Source organism: Neopelma chrysocephalum, unplaced genomic scaffold, assembly GCF_003984885.1.
Source record: "Neopelma chrysocephalum unplaced genomic scaffold, ASM398488v2 Primary Assembly neopelma1_75, whole genome shotgun sequence".
Taxonomy (NCBI): Eukaryota; Metazoa; Chordata; class Aves; order Passeriformes; family Pipridae; genus Neopelma; species Neopelma chrysocephalum.
The window spans coordinates 707962-732646 of NW_020897736.1; the positions used below are offsets into that span (position 1 = coordinate 707962).

The 24685-nt window shown below is 40.2% G+C and overlaps 1 protein-coding gene across 4 annotated transcripts in view; it reads left to right on the forward strand.

Annotated features, from left to right (window-relative positions):
• Positions 1 to 23944, forward strand: part of SLTM (SAFB like transcription modulator) — a 24611-nt gene extending 667 nt beyond the window's left edge. Inside the window, exons 2-21 of one of the 4 annotated variants that reach the window (XM_027688699.1) lie at positions 537 to 624; positions 7572 to 7645; positions 7941 to 8117; positions 8556 to 8603; positions 9587 to 9614; positions 10967 to 11435; positions 12000 to 12049; positions 14197 to 14315; positions 15921 to 16070; positions 16185 to 16294; positions 16386 to 16546; positions 16856 to 16947; positions 17171 to 17334; positions 18358 to 18532; positions 18922 to 19046; positions 20124 to 20294; positions 21128 to 21442; positions 21884 to 22034; positions 22802 to 22959; positions 23282 to 23944. In XM_027688699.1, coding sequence (XP_027544500.1) covers positions 537 to 624; positions 7572 to 7645; positions 7941 to 8117; positions 8556 to 8603; positions 9587 to 9614; positions 10967 to 11435; positions 12000 to 12049; positions 14197 to 14315; positions 15921 to 16070; positions 16185 to 16294; positions 16386 to 16546; positions 16856 to 16947; positions 17171 to 17334; positions 18358 to 18532; positions 18922 to 19046; positions 20124 to 20294; positions 21128 to 21442; positions 21884 to 22034; positions 22802 to 22959; positions 23282 to 23390 — 2934 coding nt within the window. In that variant the 3' untranslated portion in view covers positions 23391 to 23944. The remainder of the gene's footprint in view (positions 1 to 536; positions 625 to 7571; positions 7646 to 7940; positions 8118 to 8555; positions 8604 to 9586; positions 9615 to 10966; positions 11436 to 11999; positions 12050 to 14196; positions 14316 to 15920; positions 16071 to 16184; positions 16295 to 16385; positions 16547 to 16855; positions 16948 to 17170; positions 17335 to 18357; positions 18533 to 18921; positions 19047 to 20123; positions 20295 to 21127; positions 21443 to 21883; positions 22035 to 22801; positions 22960 to 23281) is intronic. The other 3 variants (XM_027688701.1, XM_027688702.1, XM_027688700.1) reach the window with 3 other exon arrangements.
• The last annotated feature ends 741 nt before the right edge of the window (positions 23945 to 24685 follow it).

The window sequence follows — 24685 nt, forward strand, 5'->3', positions numbered from 1 at the left end:
CGCTGCCCCGGGGTGGGGGGCGGGACGTGCCCCCGCGGTGCCGCCGCGGCCCGGGCGAGGGTCCGCCGTGCCCGCCCCCCGATGCCCGCGGCCCCTGAGGGCCGGGCCGGACGCGCTGTCCCGGCCGGCGGGGCTCGCTCGCTGTCCCGGCCCTGCGGCCCCTCCCGCCGGGAGAGCCCCGCGGCAGGTTGTTGCTCCGGGGTGTCTGTGCTCCCCGTCCTCCTGTTTTCGAGCTGCCCTCGGTGTCATCATGGATGTCGTTGTGGCCTTCTAGTGTTACCTTCCCACAGGGAAACGTGCGGGTCCTTGATAAGGTGTGCTGCCCAAGTGTCATTTTAACAGCTGAAACCCCCGGCTATTGCTATTAGCGTTCCCTTCCTCTCCTCGAGCTTTCAGCTAAAAGCTTAATCCAGAATGTTTATAAAATATTTTTGAGATGCAGCAAGGATAGTTTGCCCCCACAGACTTCTGCTGAAGTCAAGCTGTACTTCTTCCCCCCGAAAGCCATTAAAAATTGTATTTTTTGTCTCATTTAGGCTATTGAAGAGGAAGGAGGTGATCCAGATAATATTGAAATAAGTGTTTCGGCTGACACGCCCACCAAGAAACCAACTAAAAGCAAAGGTTAGGATCTGTTCATATACCTTATATTCTTAGGTAGTTTTTCTTGCATGTATCCCCTTAAAGAAGGCCCGTGGGACCGTGGCCTTTAGTTTGGATACAGTTGAGATTTTACTGTTTATGACTTACATCATGTAAGAGTTTTTTTGCCTCACTCATCTGTTTTCAGTCACCGTATATAGGCAGTGCAGAGGGATGCTGGAGATATATATACACATGGGAAATGAGTGGGTTACGAGATGTGGGGTGTGAGTAGTGGCTGCACTGCCTGCAGATCCCGGAGAGGAGTAGATGAGCTGGGAGGGTTTTGGAGTGTGCTGTGTTAACAGAGATCCCGAGTGTGGGGTGTTAGAGGTGCAGGGTGGGTACAGGAGCTGCTGTGGGGCTCTGGTGCTGGGGATGAGTGTGTGTAGTGTCTGAAAGGATCTTTGTAGCAGCAGAGGGAGAGCCGAGGGGTGGTTCAGCCGTGAGAAGGTGCTGGGCCGAGGCTGGTGATGGGTGTGCAGTAGTACATGGTAGAGGAGCCCTTCCTAAAGAGGACTGTGTTGTGTGGATTTATTACCATGCTTTTTACTGAAGACAAGATTAAAACCATGAATTTCCTGAATGGGAGGTGAAGGCTGGCTATGAAATGTTTAATTAAGAGATTTCAGTTTCTCTGCTGTGAAAAATAATTCCTTAGATTCTATACCGGTCTGTTTAGCAGTGATTTTGTTGGCTCTGTTTTCTTTTGCCTGAGAATTTAAATGTTTTGTGAGTTCTAGGGGATTTTTGTTTGGGTTTTTGTTTTCAGTTTTTCTGGGAGCATCCATAATCGAGTAATTCTGGGAAAGGACATGTCTGTTTTATGCACAGCGTTCATCATTGACCATTTACACTAAGAATATTCCTTCATATGCTGTAAGGGCTTGTTTTGGAAATAAGCAATCTTACACCACTGTCACTTGTCTTAGGCCGAGTTTTACAGTGGAAATAGTTGTTCATGTTTTTGTCTGGTGCTGTGAAGGGTGAAGTAATAAGAAAATTAGTCTGCTTAGAAAATTTGAATAACTTATCTGTACTTTTGATATATTACAGAAGTGAAAGGAAACAAACTTCCATAATGTGGTTTCTTTTTTTTCTGTGGCATTACTTTATTCCCTGCTTTGACAAGGTCACTAAGGCTTAAGAAAACTACTTGGGAGCTAAATAAGAAAAACTTTTCCACAGTTTTTCATGTAGAGATCTAAATGGCTCCACGTTCTGCTGTGACAAACACTTCTCTTATCTGCTGCTTTTTCTCCTCCTGTTCTCCAAACTAATTTCATGATATGCATAATGTTCTTGAACTGGCTTCTTGTGTAGTTACACTATTCTGCTTCTGCAAGGGTAGTTTGCCAAGTAGTGCTGCTGCTGCCTAGGGCAGGGCCTCAGTAGCTGTTCCCTGCCACCTCTGCTGTGGAACTGAATCATGATGCATTTGACGTGTGCCTTCTGGGTAAACTTCAAAGTAAAATACAGAGTTTGTGAAGTCCTTATCAGCTCACTTTGCAAGCTCAGGAGTATCACCTCATTACTTTTTAGATTACAATAGTCTTATGAGCAAATGTTGTGCCAAATTTACTGAGGTTTGTACTGTATTAATCGTCAAGTGTGGATAAGAAAAATTCACTGATTAGTCCATGGAAAATCTTTTTTGTCTTACTGGGTTATTTCTAACTTTGTGAAATAATGTGTTGTTCGATTTTTAACTGTTCCTTGTACGTGTTCACCTGCTGATTCAAATGTTATTTATCTCCCCCTCTGGTGCTTTCAGCTGAAATATGTTACTAGCAACCAGGAAGTATTCCTCAAAACTTGGAAATCTAACACTTCAACAGTCCATTCCCTCACGTGTCACTAGGGAACTTTCCAAGGGAGATGCGTGCACATCGACTGAATTCTGAAGGACCAGATTTTCATTTAAAATTAACCATCTTCACTCTCCTTGTGCTTGTACATGCTCTTCACTGGGAGAAGTGTTGCCTCCTTACTGGTTTTGCTGACAGATTGCTCCAGACCTTTTGCTAGTGCTTGTTTCAACCCACAGCTTTAGACTAATACTGATTCGTCTATAATTATTTTACTGCTGGACAGCAGTAGAATTAACAACCTTTCTAGTTTTATAGTATTTTTTTCCCATGCTATTACTGCTGTACAAAGGAGGGTAGGAATGTTAGATATTGATTTACAAAGAAAATACATCTTCAGAAAAGGCCAAGGAGTTGAAGTGATGGATAAATGTCCTCATAGCAGCCAGAGAGAGAGAGGCCAGTGGGAGGGAGGAAGGGGCTTTCTTTCTGGAAAGTCACAAAGTGTGTCAGATGGCTGTAGGGCTTAGAACTGAATGTCTTCTGTAGCCAGTTTTACTGCAGCTCTTAAGGTCTGTGGAAAATGTGTGATGTCTGATTTCTTTGCACTGTCTGTTAAAAAAACCTGATCTGGAATATTGATCCAGGCTGAATTAGAGTGGGAATGGTGGTGGGGGGGGGAGTGATACATTTTTCTCTCTCATTGCTTATTTTGTGTGTATGTGTACAAAAAGGGAGAGGAATAGGAACAAGAGTAAGAGTGGGATTTAGTTTCATACAAGTTATAAAAATGCTTGCAGAAGGATTCTGTAATCCAACAAGAATCCTTGATCAATCCTATATGCAAAGTTAGTCAAGATCTAAACACTTATTTGGGAAGCTACTTTAAATATTTGGGGTAAAGAACTGCACAACAGCTGATCAGAAGAGCTTTCAGGTAAGATCAGTTGGTTTTGCCAGTTCAAGTTTGCCAGTTTTAAGATGGAACAAATGCCAAAGTGCTGAATCTTTGTGTCCCAGCTGTGCTTCTCCACCCTAGAATTTAGTAGCTATGGCCAGATTTCTCTTTTTACAAAAAGATGACAGTTTTTGGAAAAAGCATCCCTTTTCAAGCCTGAACATTCTGCTGCCTGTTCTGGTGCGTAGAATGTGAAATATTTTTCAAATGATTCTTATTTAGCTTCCAATACTACTAATGTGAAATATTTTTCAAATGTTTCTTATGTACATACTCATTTGGAGGACCTGCAGTCAAAATGTTGTTGAATACTGGTATATTATAACTTGGTGAAAAGTTAGTTTCCTGACAAATTTTGGAATTATTGTGGTTGAACTGATTTTAGGCTAATCATTTTTAACCTCAGAGGATTAACGTGAGCAAACATGTTTATTTGCTGCTCTACAAGTTTCAAAGGCCAGTTAGACACCTATTAGTTTGTGATTTAAGTACCACTCTGCTTTCCAACTGAATTTCCAATTTGACAATACTGTTTCTTAGCTCAAACACAGACAACTGACAGTGGCTGGCTTATACTATTGCCCAGATGATTCTGACTTCTCTATTAAAACTGTTTAGTTACTTAAAAAACCCCATAAAAAGCAAACACAACAAACCAAGCTAAACTAAGTTGTACACTGTTAGTCTTCAAAGGCCTTTCTTTCTAAAAACCATGAATGACTAGGAACAGTGTCTTGCAGACACTGTAAAAGGTTTAAATATTCTTGTTCCCCATGGTACCATTTCAGAATAGAGAAATAGAACAGGATAATTGTTAATTTTGTGGCAAATGATACTGCTCAAATTGCAGCAGATTTCTTAGTGCTGTAAAGAGTTTATTCCGTTGTAGAGATTTTCTTCCCCCTTCTTCCTTTTTGCCTCCTGTCCCGTGTTTTTGGTGAATCTTTAGCGTCGGGTGCGACAGAACTCCCTTGGGAGTTTCAGTAGGAATGCCAGAAGAAAAACAAACCATAATTCTTCCAAAATGTTATGATGAGTGTGTCACTACTTCTGCCTGAAACGCAGATGTCTAGTTCAAGAGTTGTCCAAAATACATTCTTCTATAATGCTGCAAATACTCAGGTAGCCTGAATTTCTCATGTAGAGGACCATGAATAGGTAGAATAAGCTTATGCTCCTGTAATAAGATTTGTAAATGAGATGAAAACTACACCTGCATAATGTTAAACCAGCATTTTAAAGATGTTCTAATTTTTCTACTTATAAGGAATATATTCATTCTCTGTGCAAATAGTCTGTTGCAATGTTATGGTGTGTAGCAATTGCCATTGCCAGAACAGGGACTGAGCGTGGCTGGTGAAGGAGTGCCATCATTGCAAGGTAAATGAGTGTTTGTGCTGTGAGGCACCCAGATCTGTGGGGAGTGCTGTGGACACCACTGACATTTTCAACAGCCACTGCTTGGATAAGCCTGTACAGAAATTTTATCATGTGTTGACATCTTGTGTGACTTGAGGCCGACTGTGCCTGTTTGCAGCAGGTCCAGCTGTTGTGGCTGTGATTTTTAACATACCCTTTGCTCCGATCGACAGCGGGCTGCAGTGAGTTCACAGAAACAGGCGGGTTCTGCAAGGTGTTTGTTGCAATCCAATTTTAGTTATGTGAAGTTAAAGCCAAGTGTGCCTTTCAGTAGCCCATTGTGGATGAGTATCAGTCTGGACAAATGTTGGACTTTTGTGGACATTGGGCTTTTTGGCAGGTTACTGTGCCAGCACCTGAAAATGATGTGTATCAGAACTGTGAAGAACCATTTCTGAGCAATGTGACTCTTATTGATCAAAGTAACCTGAAACACAGAACTGAGAGGGAGAGCAAACTTCTGCCACTTTCTGGTTTGAAGCTGAAAAGTGAAGGTCATTGTTCTGGTTATGCCTTGGAATACCTTTGGTACTGAAGAGTAAATGTGATTTACTGCAAAGACAGGCAGAATAAAGAAGGACTAATGAAATCGTATATTCCTGTCTGACTTTAAGTAGCAGCAAACAAAAGCTACTAACAGCTTCATTGGTGAATGCTGTAACTTCCTCTTGATGAGGACCTGTCAATAAAATACAGTTTTCTGGCTGCTATTGCAGAATGATGGGACTAACTTGAGGTAGCTTTGTCTTTTTTTTTTTTTTCAATTCCCTATAGAGTCTCTGTTCTAGTTCACCTGCCATATTTCCTCAGGCAAAATGAGTGAATTTAAATAGCTTTCATGATAGTATATGCTAGATAGTTGCTAAATATGTCTGGCATCTGCTGTGTGTGCTTGCCTGTCTCTGTGAATACTTAGCTGGATGTGGGATGCAGGAAAAACTTGGTCTTTCAAGTTTAAGAAACGAACTGAGATGTGTGAGGGTAAAGCAGAAAACAGCTGAATGTGTGCAGAAATCCTTCCTGTTTCTCAATGCTTTTTATTCTGTTGAAGACACCTGAGGCTGTAGATTCTATCACAGCATGCTAAAATGGTTGCACAAAATTTGGGTTAGCCTTGGTTTCAGGCATCAGCTGTGATGCACATCAAAACTGTCTTTCCAGTGTACGTGCACTCCTCTTCCCGAGGAGACCTACCTTCCCTTAGTATACCTGTGCAACTGGCTTTTTGCACCAAAATCTCACAAATCTATTGCATTACAAGTATAAAACAGGAATTTTTGGTTGTTTGGTTTGGGTTTTTTTTGTTTCAGATGAAGTCAGTGATTTTAGATCTGAGTGTTAAAATCTCATGTTTTGCAGTCATAGAAATAGCTTCTGCCATGTGTCTTTTCCTGGAGACTTGTGTGCGTCTGCACTGACAACAACAAAGTGCTTTCTCCAGGAGTACAGTCAGAGTGCTGCCTTTCAGGGAAATGAGTAAAATCAACTGGAATAAAAGAACCAAAATAGTAGTCTCTCTTCTTGCCCTGTAGTTGAGTGTTTTCCAACTTTGAAATGCAATTTAAGAACTGCGTATGAAAGACCATAGAAATTAATGGCTGGCAAAAATTGACTATTCCAGCCAGCAGAGATGTCCACACTGTGTCAAACTTTGGCTTATGTTTTTCTTTTATATTCCTTTTGAATATCTGTAGAATTGATTTGGCCATTTATTAGAGGATGAAGGCATGAGGGAAGATGCAATGTCAAAAAATAAAGCATTAAGTGCTGATTATGACTACCATCTTATTTGCATTTGAATTGGCACTGAGTTTCAGTAGAAGATACAGTAAAGCCACTTCCTAACAGAACTGCTTTTGTACCTCCTGCTACTGAGAACTGTTACATAGGCTGATCTTTGATAGACTGAATCAAAGAGACAGAATGCTCTTCAAAGGATGTGTTTGTGTGGAGGTACTTCTATCTAGTGTTCTTTGGTCTTGTTTTTGCAGAAGATTAAGGAAATGCAGTGGGTTCCAAAGGGAACCATGTCTAGTCATCATCCCCACAGAGGCATCTTTATTAGAGAAAAGTGTGCCTGTGCAGAAAGAACAGAATTCCTCAATGGAACAGGCCCCTAGTACAGCAAAGCATGTGTAGAAAGCGGGCATGCTTCACCTTCCTCAGTTCTGCTGCTGATTGTTCCCTCTAGTGATGAAAAGCACTGAGAAAGGAGAAGCTTGCAGTTGCCTTGCTTGTGGATCCTCAAAGATGCAGCCAGATAAAACCCCAAGCCTTCCCATCATCCTTGGGGCTTAACACAGGAGGTTGGGTGGACTAGATGACCTTCAGATGTCCTTTCTAAACTAATTTCTCACTGATGTTAATTATCCTTTAAAGCAAGATCTTTCCAAAATCTCAAGTTATAATGTCTAGTTAACTTCAGTAATTCTAGAAATGTTTAGTTTCTAGTTCAATGTTCTCCTGAATTCTGTTATCACTCAAAATGAAAGGATTGGTATTAAAATCACAGACTTGGATGTAACTGCTTGTTTGTCCAACAGCATCAATTGTTTATGCTCACTCAGCTGACATTTTATCTCCTTACTTTAAAAATTACTCAGTTTTGGGAGGGTTATATTATAGTGAGCAATTCAGCTAGACTAGAGCATATAGAGAATAATAAACTAAGGCCAAACACATAACCAGTATTGAAAGTCTGCTCTGCACAGCAGCTCTAGTCATAGCATATCCCATCATTTCAGGTAAAAAGCAGGAAGCTGATGAATTAACTGGTGATGCCTCAGTTGAAGAGGATTCCTTTGTCAAGGTAATAAAAGTATGTAAGATTTTTTCTCATTTTGTTATTAAGTTTAATGTTTGACTTTAGTTAATGACAAAGCTCCATTTTCTTTTTTTCCTTTCCATTTTGTGGAAATTTGGAGCATTGTTTTCACTGTGTTCACAGTGGGATGTGTACGGGGGTGAAGGTGTGAGGTTTTAAAAACATGCTCTGAATTTTATTATGGATGTGACACACTGATCTAGCAGGGAAATATTGATTCTAGCAGTGAATTTTTCAGAGTAAAGCTGGTACCATTAGTTATGCCAAATATTTGATTTTACACCAAAAGGAAAGTGAACTGGAGACTCAAGATACAAGTGATCAAGATGGAAATGATGAATTGAAGGACTTCAAAGAACCTGTTGAAGATGAGAACTTGAATTCTAAAGAACAGCCATCTGCAGAAAAGAAAAGATATCATAACCTCGAGCCAGCAGAAGATGCAGAAAAGGATTCTGAAAGTCAGGTACTTTGTTATATCTTACATGAATGTACATTTATTGTAGTGTTTGTTACTAGGAAGTCAGAACTAGTTTTTCAGTTTGTCTCGTTTATCTCTAAAAGATGCCTTTTTTTTTTTTTTTTACTCTAAAAGGTATTATTTTCTTTCTATTTGCCTTGATTTTTGTTTGAATAGTCCTGAAACAAATGTGGCATTGATTGATAAAATTCTACCAGAGTCCACACAGAGGTGGTTCCTTTTCCCCTGCACTAAGTAGTGACATGTCTTTCAGTTCAGCATTCAGATTGTATAATCATGAGAATGGCTCGTTGGTGTTCACCTTACTGAGTGTGTATGCACTTCACTGAAATGTTTTCTGATTTAACTAAATCTCTTCACTCTCTGAATATTTGAGTGTCTTAGAAAAAGTTTGCTAAGCAAATCCCTTTTACGTTCCTATAGGAAAATGAAGGTCAAGACGTAGAAGATTACACTTTTCCTGCTGTCCATGTGAGTTCTAAATCTGTTCTGTTATCTGATTTTGGAGTCTGTTTAGTTGGAAAAGATCACTTTAGACTGGTTTTTTTGTTCCAGCGTGCATCTTAGAGTCAGATGATGTAATACAGTAAAGGTAAACAGTATGGGAAGCTTTCATTCAAATGTTTAATAATGCAGATAATTGTGATTTCAAATAACTTGTCCTATTGAAATGCAAATTCCTGTCTGCAAATTGGGAGTATTCACTGCATAGACTTAGCAAAGAATATGTTTCAAACTCCCTTAAAATTAAATCAAAGGTTTATTTCAAATGCTGTTGTAGTATATACAGCCTATACAGGAGTTTGGAAGTTTGCTTTTAGAGAATGGGGGGAGCACAGAACTGGGTGTGGTTGGTTGAGGTTGTTTTTTTGTTGTTAATACCAACGTCTGTAACATCTCTAAGTTCAGAAATTCCTTCTGAGTTACAGGGAACTCAAGATGTCTGAAAAGGGACATATATAGATCTCTCGCTCAGAGAGACTAATCAGAAATAAGTACCTATTAAAAATCAGTTTTGTTTTTATGTACTTGCTGGAGGGAGGCTTCCTAGCTTCTGACTCCTGTCTTAAGCTTTTAAAGCTGCTGATGGATTGCTTGCATTTCTCTGAAAGTAGCAACCAGCAGTGTGACATTCAGTCTGAAGGCTTTAGCAAGACATGGACCAGTTTAGAAGTGTCCTGTTGAGTTAAAGGGGGGAAGACAATATCTGCATGTTCCAACCAACTGCAAACTGCAAGTATTGCAGATGGATGCCAGTGAAGTTTTTCCAAAAATTTTTCAGTGATTTGATAAGGGAGTTGCACAGGTTTGGTTTCTAGATAATCTTTTCTTTAGAAACAGTTTTCATTTCAATAATTTGCCTTCATACAATAGAAGTTCTCTGGAAAATATGAACTGTTCTGCTTAAAGTTTCAAAATGGAAGACATTTAGTCTTGACTTCCTTTTCTTGCAGGATGGTGAAGATGAAGAAAATGAGAAAGGTATGTTTAAAGTTTAATAGAGTTCAGAGGTCTTAGTCTGGTAGAGCAGGCAACTTTCTCTTGTAACATTCAATCTCTACTAATACTAGGCTTGTCTCCAGCACTAAGTATCAGGTGTCTCCTCATTAAGCTCAGCACCTGGAATCATTGCAGTCAGTTTGCTTCACTCCTAAGAGTTACTTTACTCTTAAGAGTTGATTACAGTACTTATCAGTTACTGTGGTGGATGTATCATAGAGTTGAAATACTATGATTCTTAATGAAAAAACATAGTATTCAAGGGCTCTGATTTTAATACACGGTAAGTCTTGATGCCAAAGCTCCCAACTTGCACTGCAGTAACTGATGTTTAGTTGAGTGACATGATACACTCTCCCACTGAAGCTGAGCACCTAACAAACGTATGGACTGTCGTGTGCTTGGCTTCCTGTCACTTAGAAATGCCAGTTGTATATAGGATGGTAAAACAAGTGTTTGGAAACCTGTGGAGTGGCCACCATTTTTTAAGCTGTGCTCATTAGTGAAACTGTGGAAGGAATGGAATGCATTTGGGCAAACAGACTTCCTGGACAGAAGTCTTAAGGATTCTACATATTGCGGACTGGAAAGGACATGGAACACCATCACTTTACACAAGATGGAATAAGCACATTATTGAAGTTACAGGATAAACCTACAGACTCCATATTTACGAGGGACCCTATGGCTGAAGTGTCTCATCTGCACAAATTAAAGAATACGGTTGGAGATGCCTCTATGGGACTGAGATGGAAAATCTGCCCAGTGGATGAAGACTGAGGAGCATTTGTCTACGAACTCTGGATTAAAGCTCACCCCTCCACGTTCTGCAGCAGCCTTGTACAGCTCACTTGACTGCCAAACTACTGCTTGGAAGGAAAAGGAAAGAGGACACCTACATGGAAGACTGGCTGAAATTCTCCAAGACTGTAATTCTGTTGAATTTGGGAAGCTTGGAAGTCCTGGAACCGGGAAGATTCAAAGTCAGATTAAATCAAACTGTGAACGTCCAAGGCAACTCTTTTCTTCTGGAACGCTTAATCCTAAACTGGAAAATGGATACTTCTCCTGAAGAACGGGTATCTCCAGGATGGAACCGTGTTCTCCCTCCTAATGTTTTGGTATTTGTCTCTAGAAAAATGTGTTTTGCCATGAAGAATAAGTGATCCTGGGTAAAGGATTTATATTTGTGTTAATACACCTTGTGTTTTTCTCTAACCTTCCATCAGTGCTAATAACTGGCTTTGTATTTTCTAGGTCCTATTCTAGCTTATGCATATGAAATTGTTTAAACTTCTTGTTTTGCCATATTTATTCCTGTTAAATCCTCTTAGATAAAGCAGGTTCTGGTGATGGTACACAAGAAGTATCTAAACCTCTTCCTTCAGAAGAAAGCCTAGCTGAGGCTGATCACACGGCTCACGAAGAGATGGAAGCTAACACCTCTGTGAAAGAAGCTGAGGATGATAACATATCGGTTACAATCCAGGCCGAAGATGCCATCACTCTGGATTTTGATGGTGATGACCTCCTAGAAACAGGTAAAAATGTGAAAATTACAGATTCTGAAGCAAGTAAGCCAAAGGATGTGCAGGATACCATTTCACAGAGCCTGGAGAAGGAAAGCAAGGACTATGAGATGACTGAGAACCATAAAGATGGTAAGAAGGAAGACTGCGTGAAGGGTGATCCCGTCAAGGAGGAAGCCAGAGAAGGTTCAAAGAAAGCAGAATCTGGAGACAAAGAAAAGGATACTTTGAAGAAAGGTCCCTCGTCTACTGGGGCCTCTGGTCAAGCAAAGAGGTTTGTTTTTCTATGTCAGTTCTTTACGATACTGAGTACCAGCATTCGATAAGATCACTCTACATTAAGGGGGTAGCAGCAAGAATCTTGTAATTAGTGTCCTATGCTCCTGCCTATGGGTTTTTTGACCGCCATAAGTTACCTTTTAAAATTCAAGATCTTCGTATAGACACTATGTCCTACTGATTGCATTGGCGAATTGTCAGCATTTATTTATTTTTTTCCAATTGACGATTTTTTTAAATGTCCTTGTGATGATGGTAATGAACAGCTGTCAGTTCTAAGAACACAAAATGAAGTCAAGTCCCCGTCCTGAAATCTGGAGAAGATTGCCATATATCCACTGAATAGAGTTGTCAGAAAATCTAGATCTTCAGGCATCTTGGGGAAAATCAGTGCAAGAATCCATAAGGGAATCATTTGTTCAAATATACAGTCTGGCCCTTTTTCATTTTTATTTTTTGAAATGTTAACTTGTCTGTTAGTATTAGTAGTATAAAATGCAACACTTACCAAATTCTGTAGTTTCAACTTTCTTCTGATTTTTTTAATTTGCTTCTCTAGCTCTACTAAGGAATCTAAAGAAAGCAAGACAACAACAAAGGATGATAAAGGTAACTATTACAAATTAGGGTAGTATTGTCTTGAGCTGAACACTTTCCTCATTGAGAAATTGCTTTCCTCAAAATAAATTGGCTTGTATGATTGAACTCAGCCATCTGTAGTAAATGATGCTGGAGGTTACAGTAATCATTAGCTGTATGTATGTGTCCGTATATTTTGTTTCTCCTTATGCCACATTACTCATAAAATCAAAACTACTTATTCTGAAGACTCAATAGAAATATATTCCCCTGCTTCAAAATACTTCTGGGAGCAAATTCCACTTAACATTTCCCAAGTCTTTGTTTTGATGAAAAGCTGTAATTTTCAGATAAGCCTGCTGTAACTTACAGCAGAACAAGCAAAAAATAATTGCAAGTATTTGACCAAAATGCCAGTGAAATTTTTTGTCTTGCTTGTAATTCTGACTCATTTTTAAATGAACTGAACTCTCAACATAGTTGAGATGCAGGCTTGCAAAATTGCACTTGTGGCTGTTTAGTGCATTAAATTTGGACCTATTTGTCTGCCTTGGAGTCTCCATCTGTGTCCATAAAACCCTGTATTATGGAGCTCAAGAGCACATTAACCTCACCAGTTGCACTGACACTTGATAGTTGAACAAATGCACTTGTATAAGCTCGTGTGTCTCCTTATTTTACCTACTACCTCTCTGTCAAAACCTTTGTAACAGAATCTCTGGCATAACACTAACAGACAAATGAAACTTTACCTGATAAATGAGTTTCTGAGAGGAAATTTTTGTGACAGACATAATTTGGTCTTTTGTAGATGTGTTTTTTCATGAACAGTTACATGCTTACAATGAAACTGTGGAAGCAGGTTTGCTGTATCTTCATTTATGTAGCATTTATGATAACTAATAATAACTATTATAAGGTGTTCTTAAAGTACACAGCCAGAGCTTTTTAATGATGTTTAATGATATTCTAGGTGTATCACAGTTTATCAAGATCACAGAACTGGTAGGATGTTATGGGTTGGAAGGGACCTTAAAGCCCATCTCATTCCAACCCCTGCCATGGCAGGGACACCTTCCACTAGCCCAGGTTGCTCCAAGCCTTGTCCAACCTGGCCTTTAACACTTCCAGGGATGGGGCAGCCACAGCTTCTCTGGGCAACCTGTGCCAGGGCCTCCCCACCCTCACAGGGAAGAATTTCTTCCTTATATATCTAATCTAATAATTCCAGTATGACCATAACTGAGATTTGTTGCCTTTTGTTCTTACTTAGTTTTGATGCATTGAAGAAACTAAAACTACCCTTTTTTTTTCTCAAGGTGGTTAAATTACCTTTTAAAACTCTGCATATCACCAGATTTTCCAACTGTTCAGCTGGAGATCCTGTTCTGGTCTTGCCTGTGTGACTGGCTGTGTTTTAATATACCCAAAAGCGGCTCATACATTTAGCAGCAAACAACAACAAGATGAACTAAATAATATAAGACTAAGAGATGATGAGAATAAGATTACATGAATCTCTTGAGTTCTTAGTGCTGTGTTGCAAAAATAGCTAATATATGGGGCAGGGGGAGTGTTTAACCACATAATGTTTTTCCAGCTTTTATACAGTATTTTCCTTAGTATGTGGAAATTATTTTGATGGGTTGTATCCAGTTCTACATCCAGTAGTATTTGTAAAAAGCTGCTCTGGGTGGAGGTCAGATATTTCAAGAAGGTTGTGAAAACTGACCACATGATTCTGGAGGCTGGGATTATCTGAGTCTCCTCTATTTACCTTTATGCTGTCTCTGGTAAAGCAAGCAGCCTACAGACATCCTGGTGAAGAGCAAATATTGGGTGCAAAAAAAGAACCATTTTCTTAAATGGGAATTATTGATAAGAACCAGGTGTTGAAACTAAATGTACATGCCTTTAACACAGAATTGTATTCTTTTTCTAGCTCTTCCAGTTGGGTACAAGTTAGCCAAGCCGTTGGTCTCCGTACATGCTTAAATGAATGAAATCTTATGATATGTATTTTCTTTTTCTATAGAAGTCTTTTCGAGAAAGGTAACCAGATAAACAGTTACTTAGAGGTAACAGGCTAAGTTTCTCTTTTCAGCAACAGTTTAGTTAAATACTCATGGTACCTTTGTCTCCTTAATGCTTTGGCTGTCTTGTAAAACTTGTTTCAGGAAGCGCGAGCAGTGTTAGTGGTAGCAGTGGAAGTTCAACTAGAAACCTGTGGGTCAGTGGACTGTCTTCCAACACAAAAGCTGCTGACTTGAAAAATCTCTTTGGCAAATATGGAAAGGTATTTTATGGGGCGTGAAACCATGTGTGTGGTGTGTGTGTCTCTTCCTCCTCCTCTTTTCAATTATGGAAGTTGAGTAATACTTGTTTTAAATAAAATTTGCACTGGTTAAACATTGAATCTCAATCTAAAACCCCCTACTTTCTGAAACAGTAAGTGCATGCACACAGGAAGAACTAGATGTTCATTTTATAAGAGATTTTTCTTTCTGTTGAGGTAAGATAAGTGCAAAAAGAATTTCACAAATATTTGAATATTCTGGTTGGGACTGGCTTTTGAAATAATGATGCCTATGTTCCTTTGTAGCAACTGTATTTAACCATGAGTGCAAGATAATGTGCTAACTGATAAAATTATAACATAAACAGTCTTTATAGAACCTTTTGCTTTGGGAGACTGTTTTTAAAATGTTTTTTGAAGGCTTATGAATGGGAAAAATAGGTAAAAAAATGTGACAGTTAATGTCTGATCCTTTAAGGACTCTGTTAGTCACTTAAAGATTTTTTTGTTTTTACAGGCTGCTTAAACTTAAGTCTGTTTTCCTGATACTGGTTAATTTAACATACAAATTCTATAGAACAATGCAGAATCCTTGTAAGCTAAGCAGTCTTCTAAAAACAGGGGTTTTTTACAGTTGTTCTCATTTTCCCAAAGGAGTTGCTGATAACTGTGTGAATTTGTAGTGTTTGTGTAAGTCTGTGCAGTTATGGCATTATTGCATCTTGGGAACTAGTTGGAACCTGAGCACTGTGAATATCAAGTATGTGTATTGATTATTGCATATAATTTAGTGAATTTAGTAGGTGATTGTATTTAATGCATTCACAGGTGTGGAAACCTGACAGTATATTTTGTTGAAACTTCCAGTTCTTCGGCTGTTTTCGGTGTAAAGGTGGTTGGTTCCTATATTTCCTTAGCTTCCCAGTTTTGAATAAATTGGGAAATATTTAATGTCTAAATGACTGTCCCATTACAGGCTGCTAGAAAGATAGAGTTGTTGCCTTAGAGCATGACTGTGTGAAGAGGACCAGCTCCAGTAGCTATGGAAATTCCAGCAAGGAGCAGGAACACAAAGCTTAATACTTTCTCAAGAACCAGGTGTCAGAGCTGATTGTTAAAATTGCTTAATTGACACATTTGCTAGATGACCTTGAAGAATTGGCTCCCTTTTTGAGTTAATACATAATACTGCTCACACCTTCCTGCCATTAGTTGGCCGCTGCTGACTTTTTTTGTGGGGGTTCATCTGTCGGAGATGAACCATCAAATTCAGGTCAGTGGTGCTTCTGTGAATGAATTTTGGCAGTAGCTGTGAAAAGAAGCATTTAGCTAATGGGCATGAGGTGGTGACTGGTCAAAATGGGATGGTAGCATTAATATGCCTTGATATGAAAGCTGGGATAAAGTTCCTAAAGCTGCAGCTTCCTGTGGAATTATACGCTTTTAAAAATGTGGAGTGTCAGCCCTTCTAGTGGGGTGGGGGTTACGGTGCTGTTGGGGTGAATTTATTTGGGTTTTTTTATATACTAGGGTAAAAATATTATTGGAGTCGTTTCCCTACTAGAAATGCCTCCCTCAAAAGCTAAATTCTCCCTGTTTATTTAGGTCCTTGGTGCAAAGGTGGTCACGAACGCACGGAGCCCAGGGGCGAAATGCTACGGCATAGTAACGATGTCCTCCAGCACGGAAGTGGCGCGATGCATCGCACACCTGCACCGCACAGAGCTGCACGGCCAGCAGATCTCCGTGGAGAAAGTAGGTTTCATAACATGAAGACTTTTTTTCCCCAAAATAGACTCCAACTTTTACCAGAATCTGTATTAACCTATTTGGTTTTGCAAAAAAAAAAAAAAAAAAAATAAATTGTAGGTGAAAGGTGATCCCTCCAAAAAGGAGCTGAAGAAAGAAAGTGATGAGAAGTCCAGTTCGGGGAGGAGCACGGGAGATAAGAAGACAGTGTCAAGTGATAAAGCCAGCAAGTAAGAAATTTCACGTGTCTTCAGAGGTTGTGAGAATCCTCTAAGGTGAATTTTCCTCTCATTGGATTTGTGTGCTCTTTTTCCTAATAAGAACTCCGTCAACCAAAAAAGAAGAGAAGAAATCAGAGAAATCTGAAAAAAAAGAAAGTAAAGAAGCCAAGAAAACAGAAGGTAAAGATGAGAAGAGTGATAATGGAACAAGTGGCCCTAATCAAGAATCCACTAAAAAAACTGAAGAAAAGAAAAGAATAAGTATGCCATCTAGCTATGTTTCTTCCTGTTGAATCTGTGTGTCTGACTTGTCTTGGGGGCTTGTTCTTACTCTTACTGGAAACCAGGCATCTGTTCTTTTTTAGGCTTCAGTAACACGTGTATTACTTCTATATTTTATAATAACACCTAATTACAGATGTGCTGGTATGCCTCTCCTACCAGTACCAGTCCAATTTAGAGACGTAGAAATTTCACTAAGGAAAATTTTTAATAGACAAATAGTGATATATGTGTATGTTTTTAAGCCTTTCTTCTTTTGCTTGTCTTTTTTTCTCACCTCTTCACTAGGTGGTAAAAGCCCAGGTCAAGTTGTAGTTTTAGACCAAGCAAAAGGAGACCAAGGCCACACTAGGACAGTTAGAAGGGGAAGGTTTGATAAGGTAAGTATCTATAGCTTTGATGCAATCCTTACCTGATTTGATGCTACCTGGCAGTTGATATTTTCACTGAAGAGTCAATAAACTCTCACAAACTGTTAAGCTTAGTTAGAAGTTTGTATGCTTTGGGATAGCTAAGTCATTAACGATAACTTAAACATAGCAACCAGAAATCTCCCTAAATGAATGAGACTTCTGAAATAACCCTTGTAATCTCTATCTATAGCCACAGATATTGAGGAACAAAGAGCGTATTATTCAAGATAAAGTGAAATTCAGGGAATACAGGGGTAGAAAGGATATCTTGCCTTTTGAAAAGATGAAGGAACAGAGATTGCGAGAACACATGGTTCGATTGGAAAGAATACGACGAGCTGTTGAACTCCGAAGGTAGTAATTCAACTTTTTGCTAAAGGCTATTTTATACATTAATTGATCAGATACTATACTTAGAAATCTAATCAGAATGCATTCTGTCAAGCCTTCTGCTCAGATGTTAAAGTCTGGGGCTCTACCTAACAGTATCTTTATGTGAATTAACAAACTCCGAAATTTTCGTTTAATCTTCTAGTAGCCATATCTGTACACACATAGCTTAGAGTTTGTTATGGGGGGGATCTCATAAGTGTTAAAGCATGCCAGTGTTGTTTTTGAAAAGGTGAGAAGTAGGCTAGGAGATGGGGCCAAAAATAGTGTTTGGTATTTGTTTTGAAAGAGAGAACATTGTGTATCTAAATGACAAATCAAATGTAATACAATCTTAAATAAAAGGACTAAATTGTTCTGTTCTGCTGTTGTCCTTTGCCAACTTTTGGCCACATGAAATTTAAATGAGTAGTGTTGTTAGCTGGATTTCCCTAAACAAAGGGAAACAATTGCTAAACAAAGCAGTTCTCAGCAAGCATAAAGTTTAAAGGAGAGAATGCCTTTTGTGCTTCTTCTAATCTGTACTATGGGAAGTAGGAATTAAAAAGCAAAATAGAGCCGTTCATGAGTCTGCTAACCTGTGTAAGTCGGAGTGGTCCTGTTTGTCTGTCTTACTTTTTGGACAGAAAACAATAAGTAAATTGTTAGCTTGCAGAGGGCAAGATTTTACATCCAAGTCATATTCTTTGCTAGGTTGTTACTGTGTGCTAGATGACAACTGAGAAATCTGGATTCAGCATAAAATACATCAAGAATGATGATTCTTGAAGTAACTTTTCCTATCTGTTGTCTGCTAATGGTTCTGTAGATAAGCTAAATCCAGTTTGGCTACTTGGGGCTAAAAGGAGTAGACTTGTGGTGCAAGGACTTTCGTGAAGAGCTTACTCTGAAATAGGTTTTTTTGTTATGTCTGTGCCTAAGGAGGTGTTAGTTTTGGATGAGAAAATTCTTCAGATTAATTTCTTCTAACTCTTTTTTTTTCTTTAGGCGAAGGGAAATCGCGGAGCGCGAGCGTCGGGAGCGCGAGCGGATACGGATCATGCACGAGCGAGAGGAATGCTTGCAGAGGGAGAGGGAACGGCTGGAAATTGAAAGGCAAAAACTGGAGAGGGAGAGGATGGAACGGGAGCGCTTGGAAAGGGAGCGTGTTCGGATTGAGCAGGTGTGCATGTTTGTATTCTGTGCCATGTCACTTTGGATACTGCCCGCTTTGCACTTGGGAATTTTTCTCTTCACCCTTCCACCCAGCCCTTTTTCTTTCATAAAAGAACCAGCCAAACACAGGAAGTGTGTTTCTGGGCAATAAATACAGTAGTAATACAGGAAATTACCCGGAGATATTTCTATCTAACAGTCAGTAGCATCCCCAGACCTGTCGTCCGCTTTCTTAGAGAAGCATTCCCAGTACTGTTTAACCTTAATGCTCCCCAAGGATGAATTACAGCGCAGAGCCTTTAGCAGAAAGCTGTCAGGGGTTAACTTGGTATACTTGTAGCTGTGCTGTAGGTCTCTCTAATGAAGAGCTGGTTGGTTTGCTGTTCCTCTCCCCAGGAGCGCCGGAAGGAGGCAGAGCGGATTGCCCGTGAGAGGGAGGAGCTGCGGCGGCAGCAGCAACAGCTCCGCTATGAGCAGGAAAAGAGGAATTCTTTGAAAAGGCCACGGGATGTAGATCACAGGTAATTCTCAAACCGTTTTCTTGCAGTGCTCAGTACAAAGAAACAGCTCCCAGCCTTGTGTCAGACTAGAAAATGCATTTGTGCCTGAAACAAAATTCACAGAACTGGGTTTCTGGCATTTGTTTGGTTTTGACATCCATTTATGCCAAAGGTGAAACACACCTTATCTGTAGGAAGGAGTTTTGAAATTAGAGGAGCATTGCATGAGTTCTGATTGTATGAAAAAAAGCATAACACAATTCAGTGCTGAGAAAAGCTGTTCTGCCTTAATGGTTAAAGCTTTTAGCTTCTACTTTGTTAAGAATTCATATTTCTGCTAAACAGATGGTTCAGGAATTCAGGCTTTTAATTTTTACTGAAGCTGATGACATCTATCATTTACTGTTTGAGCCACGTGAATTGAACTGACTTTGATCTTTATTTGATTATAAGAACAGGATTGAGACCTTAGCCATAAAATTGCCATATGGAAAGTAAATGTAAGTCATCATGGTAGAAACAGTAGCACAGAACACCAGTATTTCTTCACCAGAGGAATAAAAATGGCTTCATTTTTTAAGGCTGCTGATTATACACTTAGTCTCACATTGTGAGCTTAGGAACTCTGTACCCAAATGTTTCTAGGAAGCAAGGCTGTGTTGTCTCCTACGCTGTTCTTCCTGAGAAAGCTGTTCAGACTTGTGGGTGTGGGTTTGTTTGGGTGGGTTGGTTTGCTTGTTTTTTAGAGGGCACTTTTTTTTCTAGAAGGCTATTTTCAAGGAAAAATTTTGCTACAGTGATGTTTTTGTTGTTTTTGTTTTTAAACTGCTGGCCACGATACGCCGTTGCTTAGATTTTATTTCATATTCTACTGGGATTTTGTCTCTTCAATTTGCACTTCAAAAGGGGGTGGTTAGTTTTGGAGGTTTTCTTAAATTATTTTGTTCACTACTATTTAAAGAGTCTTACCTTTGTTAGCAGGTTTACAAAGGTTAAACGAGCATCTTTTAAACCAGACAACTGACTCTCAGTTTTCTGCGTATTAGGCCTTGATTTGGCTTCATGTAACTGGTGAGTGTTCCTTTGTTTTGCTTAAAGGAGAGATGATCCTTACTGGACTGAGAGTAAGAAGATGGCTCTGGATACAGATGCACGTTTTGGCCATGGCTCAGATTACAGTCGCCAGCAGAACAGGTTTAATGACTTTGATCACAGAGAACGAGGGCGATATCCAGAAGGTTCTTCCGTTCCATCGTCTTCTTTTGATAGGTAGGTTGAGATAATAGGGCAGGTATTGGCCTGCCAGCATCTCTGTGGCTTTCACTCTTAACTGTTCAAAAGTGAAAATGTTGCTAAGGGCTTTGTACAGTTCTTATCCAGTAGAATTTCAGTAGTGTCCTGACATTTCCTGTGTCTTCAGGACTGGCCATTTATATCATGGAGTCTAATCTGCTTTTCTCTGAGGACTTTAAATTAGCTGCCTGGTGGCCTTTTTTGTTAGACATTTTGAAAGAATTTTTGCAATTATTTCACATCTATTCATAAGTAGGTTCCAGTGGATTAGATGTGTCCTACTTGGAGGAAGCGAGGCTAAAAGCAGCTGATTTAAGGAGAGTTGAGAGCATTCATCAACTGTGTAACTGGAGTAAATGCTGGTTCCAGATCTGACTTCATAGTTCCATTAAAAATCTCCAGTAACCACTTACAAAGCTAAGACCACATAATTGTAGCTTCTGGACTTCTACTTTTATGCTGCAGTGAACTAGAATTATATTTTCTGGCTGACTCAGGAAATCCAGCATTCCCTCTGTTTCATACTAGCCAAAAAGGAGGCCCTGTAACTGCTTAAATTACACTGACCAAATTGGGAACAAATAAATGCATAAAGAAATGTTGAACTGGCTGTTAGAACTCAAGCTCAAAATAAGAATTGTAGAAATAATATAATTTGAGTTGGGAAGGATCTTTGAGATCTATACCACATATGTAGTAATAAACATGGAATATAAAGATGGGTGATATTTTATATAGTCATGCATGAGCCTACATGTGCAGGGAAATGGGAGACAAGCCAATGACTTTCTCCTGCTTTAACAACTTAGGAGAGATCGTTTTGTAAATCAAGGGGAGGCAAAAAAGACTCGCCCAACAGCACGAAGAGAAGAGCCAGGGTTTGAGAGGTATCCCAAGGGCTTCAGTGAGTCCAGAAGAAATGAACCCCCTCAGCCACGCAGTGAACTTCGGGACACGGACAGACGGGAAGTGCGGGGAGACAGAGATGAAAGGAGAACAGTGATAATTCACGACAGACCCGAAATTCCACACGGGAGACATCCCAGAGAGACTGGTTCCAACCCACCTAGGCAAACAAATTGGAAGAGTGAGGGAAGCATAAGCACAGACAAACGGGATGGCAGGTAAGTTTGCTGGTTAACCAGGGAAAGTACTGATTCCTGTAGAATTTATCCATGGTAGCAATTCCTCAAGAACTGATGAACAAAGAAAGAATAGACCCCGCTCTCCCTAAGGAAAGGCAAAGTTGCTTTCCAAAAGCATTGGAAAAAATGTTATGTAGGTTGTCAAATGCTATATCTCATCTGTGAACTGGATGCTGACTCCCAGCAGTCTGTTAATTGTGTGTAACAACACAGAGCAAGGAGGCTCTTGTGCAGAATACAGATGCAAACAAGCACCACGTGAGCTTTAGTTATTAGAGAGCCACAGAGACCTGAAGGAATGTTTCTGAGAAGTCAGCTGTGGGTTGGTAGGAACCTGCAAACCGAAGGAATCTTTGCTGTCCACATGTGCTGCGATTTGGTACCAGTTCAATCGTCCTGAAACCCCCATTTTGATGGAAGCAATTTTTGCAGAGGCGACCGGCCGGAGCGCTCGGGAAGGGAAGTGTCCGGCCACGTGAGAGGGGCCCCTCCCGGCAGCCGCAGCAGCGCCTCGGGCTACGGGGGCAGGGAAGGAGAACGAGGCGTGATGGGAGAAAGAGGTGGAGGACAAGTGAGTCATCCTGTGTGTCTGTCTGCATGAGTGAGAGGCTGGAAAATGCAAATTCATCCTGGAAAAATGACCATACGGCATCATAAAATGATTAGCAAGTGTTCAGGCCATTTTCAGCTTGGTTTGCTTTATGTTAAAGGTTCTTTTTTGTCAGGTTTTTTAATAACCCAAGAAATTGCAGAAAACTTACCCAATTCTTTTCATGTTTAGAATCTTTATGGTAGATCAGAACAGTGTAATAATACAATGCCTGAGTGAGTGGATGATAAAGCTTTTAAGATTTCATTGTCATCCTGTTTTCAGGGTCTTAACCTCACACTGCCTGCTACTTCCAGTGCAGTTTGTCATTGTAATCTGTAACGTGCTACAGAGAGAAAAACCTTCTGCGTGGCTTGTCTTTAAAGACTACAGACTAGATTTTCCTGCAAGTACGTCCTGAAGCATTAAAAACGTGTTAGTGTTCCTCTTTTGAGCTTTCTGTTAGTGATTAGGAGGTCAGGGCAGAATTGGGAGTAAAGTATGAGTTCATGGAGCTTCACTCCCTGCATACCCACACACTCATCATTGGAACTAAGTTCCTGTTACCTACAATTATTTTTCACAGGAATATTGTAAACCTGTGTTAGCTGCCTATGGACTGAAATCTTAAAAGGTGCTGGACTGCTGTGCATTATGGAAGCTGTAGGATTAGCTTTCTTGAACAGCTTGTTTCCTGTGGATAAATCCCCCTTTCATTGTGGAGTGGCTGACTGTGGCTCTCTTACCAGCACTACAACGAGGACAGACACGTCGTGGAACGGCACAGTCGTGAAACTGGACCAAGGAAAGAGTGGCACGGGCCTGGTTCCCAGGGCAGTGGGTACCACGACACCAGGAGGATGGGAGATGGCCGTGGAGGAGGGGGCATGATGTCCCCACATACAAGGTACAGACACTGCTCCTCCCTCTCAGTTCCCTACTGAGCTCTCCACGCTTTGCTTTCCTTAGGAAGTGCAGCAGTGCCAGTGCAAGCAGCCTGACTTGTGGCTGCTGCACAGCATCCAGCCCCACCTTCCCTGCCAGCACAGGGCTCCCCAGGGCTGCTGGGGGCAGCACAGGAATGAGGGACTTCTTGCAAAGTCTCTTTTCCTGTGAGACTTAACAGTTTAACACTTGAATGATATGAGATGCAAGACTGTTATTACCTGTACAGCAAGAGTTTAGATACTTACCATAACTTACCATTTTTTTAAAACCTTTGTTTCCAGTAACTCATCACCAATTAATAGAGTTGTACAGATCACAGGCAATTCCATGCAGAGGGGAAGTGGCTCAGGATTTAAGCCATTTAAAGGTGGACCTCCACGAAGATTCTAAGATCTACAGCTGCTTGGTTTCAAGATAACTTATTGAAATCTCTTGTAAACTTTCTCTGATTAAAAACAGGAAATCTTGTCTGGAAGTCCTGGTTAAATTTTTTTAATTTAACATGATTATTTTCCTCTCAATTTTGGAGGCATTTTAATAGTTACGTTGTAATTTTGGATAGTTTTTGTGTATCTTTGATAAGCATTTTCCCTGAGGCACTAGAGCTGTGTAAAAAAGAATTGGAACCAAAATATTTGTTAATCCTGTATAAAAGAATAGTTTGCAGCTGTGTGCTAGTAGTTTGATTTGCCAACATTAGCTCTGTGGTGTCATGCTTTAAAGTTAGCTACTTCTCACAACATACACAACTATGACCTCCATTTTGAAGGTTGTCCAGGCTATTATCTCTGCTTTCTAATTTGTAGAGAAATAAGATTGTTCTTTCATTACTGGGTATTATGTAACCTATTTTTGCAGAAGGTACTGTTACATTGAGTGCATTTATGTGTATTCTTGCAAATGTATTCTTTTGAAATAAACCTTCATATTCTGTATAGCTTCTAGTAAGTCTTTTAAAGAGTCTTTGGGAAGTATGGCAGAATTAAATGGATGTGTTGGTACAGCAAATCAAAACATGGGTGCCCTTAGTTTCTAACTGTAAAACTTGTCTCCTTCACTGTTACTGAGTTGAAAACTTAGAAGCACATTTATTCACAGAAGAAAGGTCAGTTAAAAAAATAGTGGAACGTTCAGGGGAGGCCTAAAGAAATAATTTTGATTTGCTCTTTGTGTTTAGCAAAGGTCTTGTGGAACTTTGATACAGCTGTTTTCTTCACCAGACTACCCCAAACTTTGGAATCCTGTAGGTGTAGCCTTGTTCAAGGACACCCACCCCTGCTCCAAAGGGATGCATCTGGTTCAGCCTTTTGGTTTGTGTGACAGGGACTGACCCACCTCAAACCTCTATGGCCGAGTGTCAGGCAGGAGTGCCAGGCAGACAGGCCAGGACTCAGGGATCACCCAGGGGGAGGGGACAGCTCCAACCCTAATCCAGTTTGGCAGAGCTGGGGGGGTTATCCCAGTGACCAGGGGACCTGGCTAGCAGAACATGAGAGCTTAGAAAGCAGTCCTTGAATAAGAGCTGCAGGTGCTTCCTGCTCCAGACTGCCTTTTAAAGGCTTTAAGTTCCATATTTTGAGGCCTGAGGCAGCAAGAAGATGCTGATTTTGCACATGTACCTTTGCCCCCCTGTCACAGTGTGCTCACTGTGTGGAAGAACTGCTGAGGATCTGCAGAGGAATTAA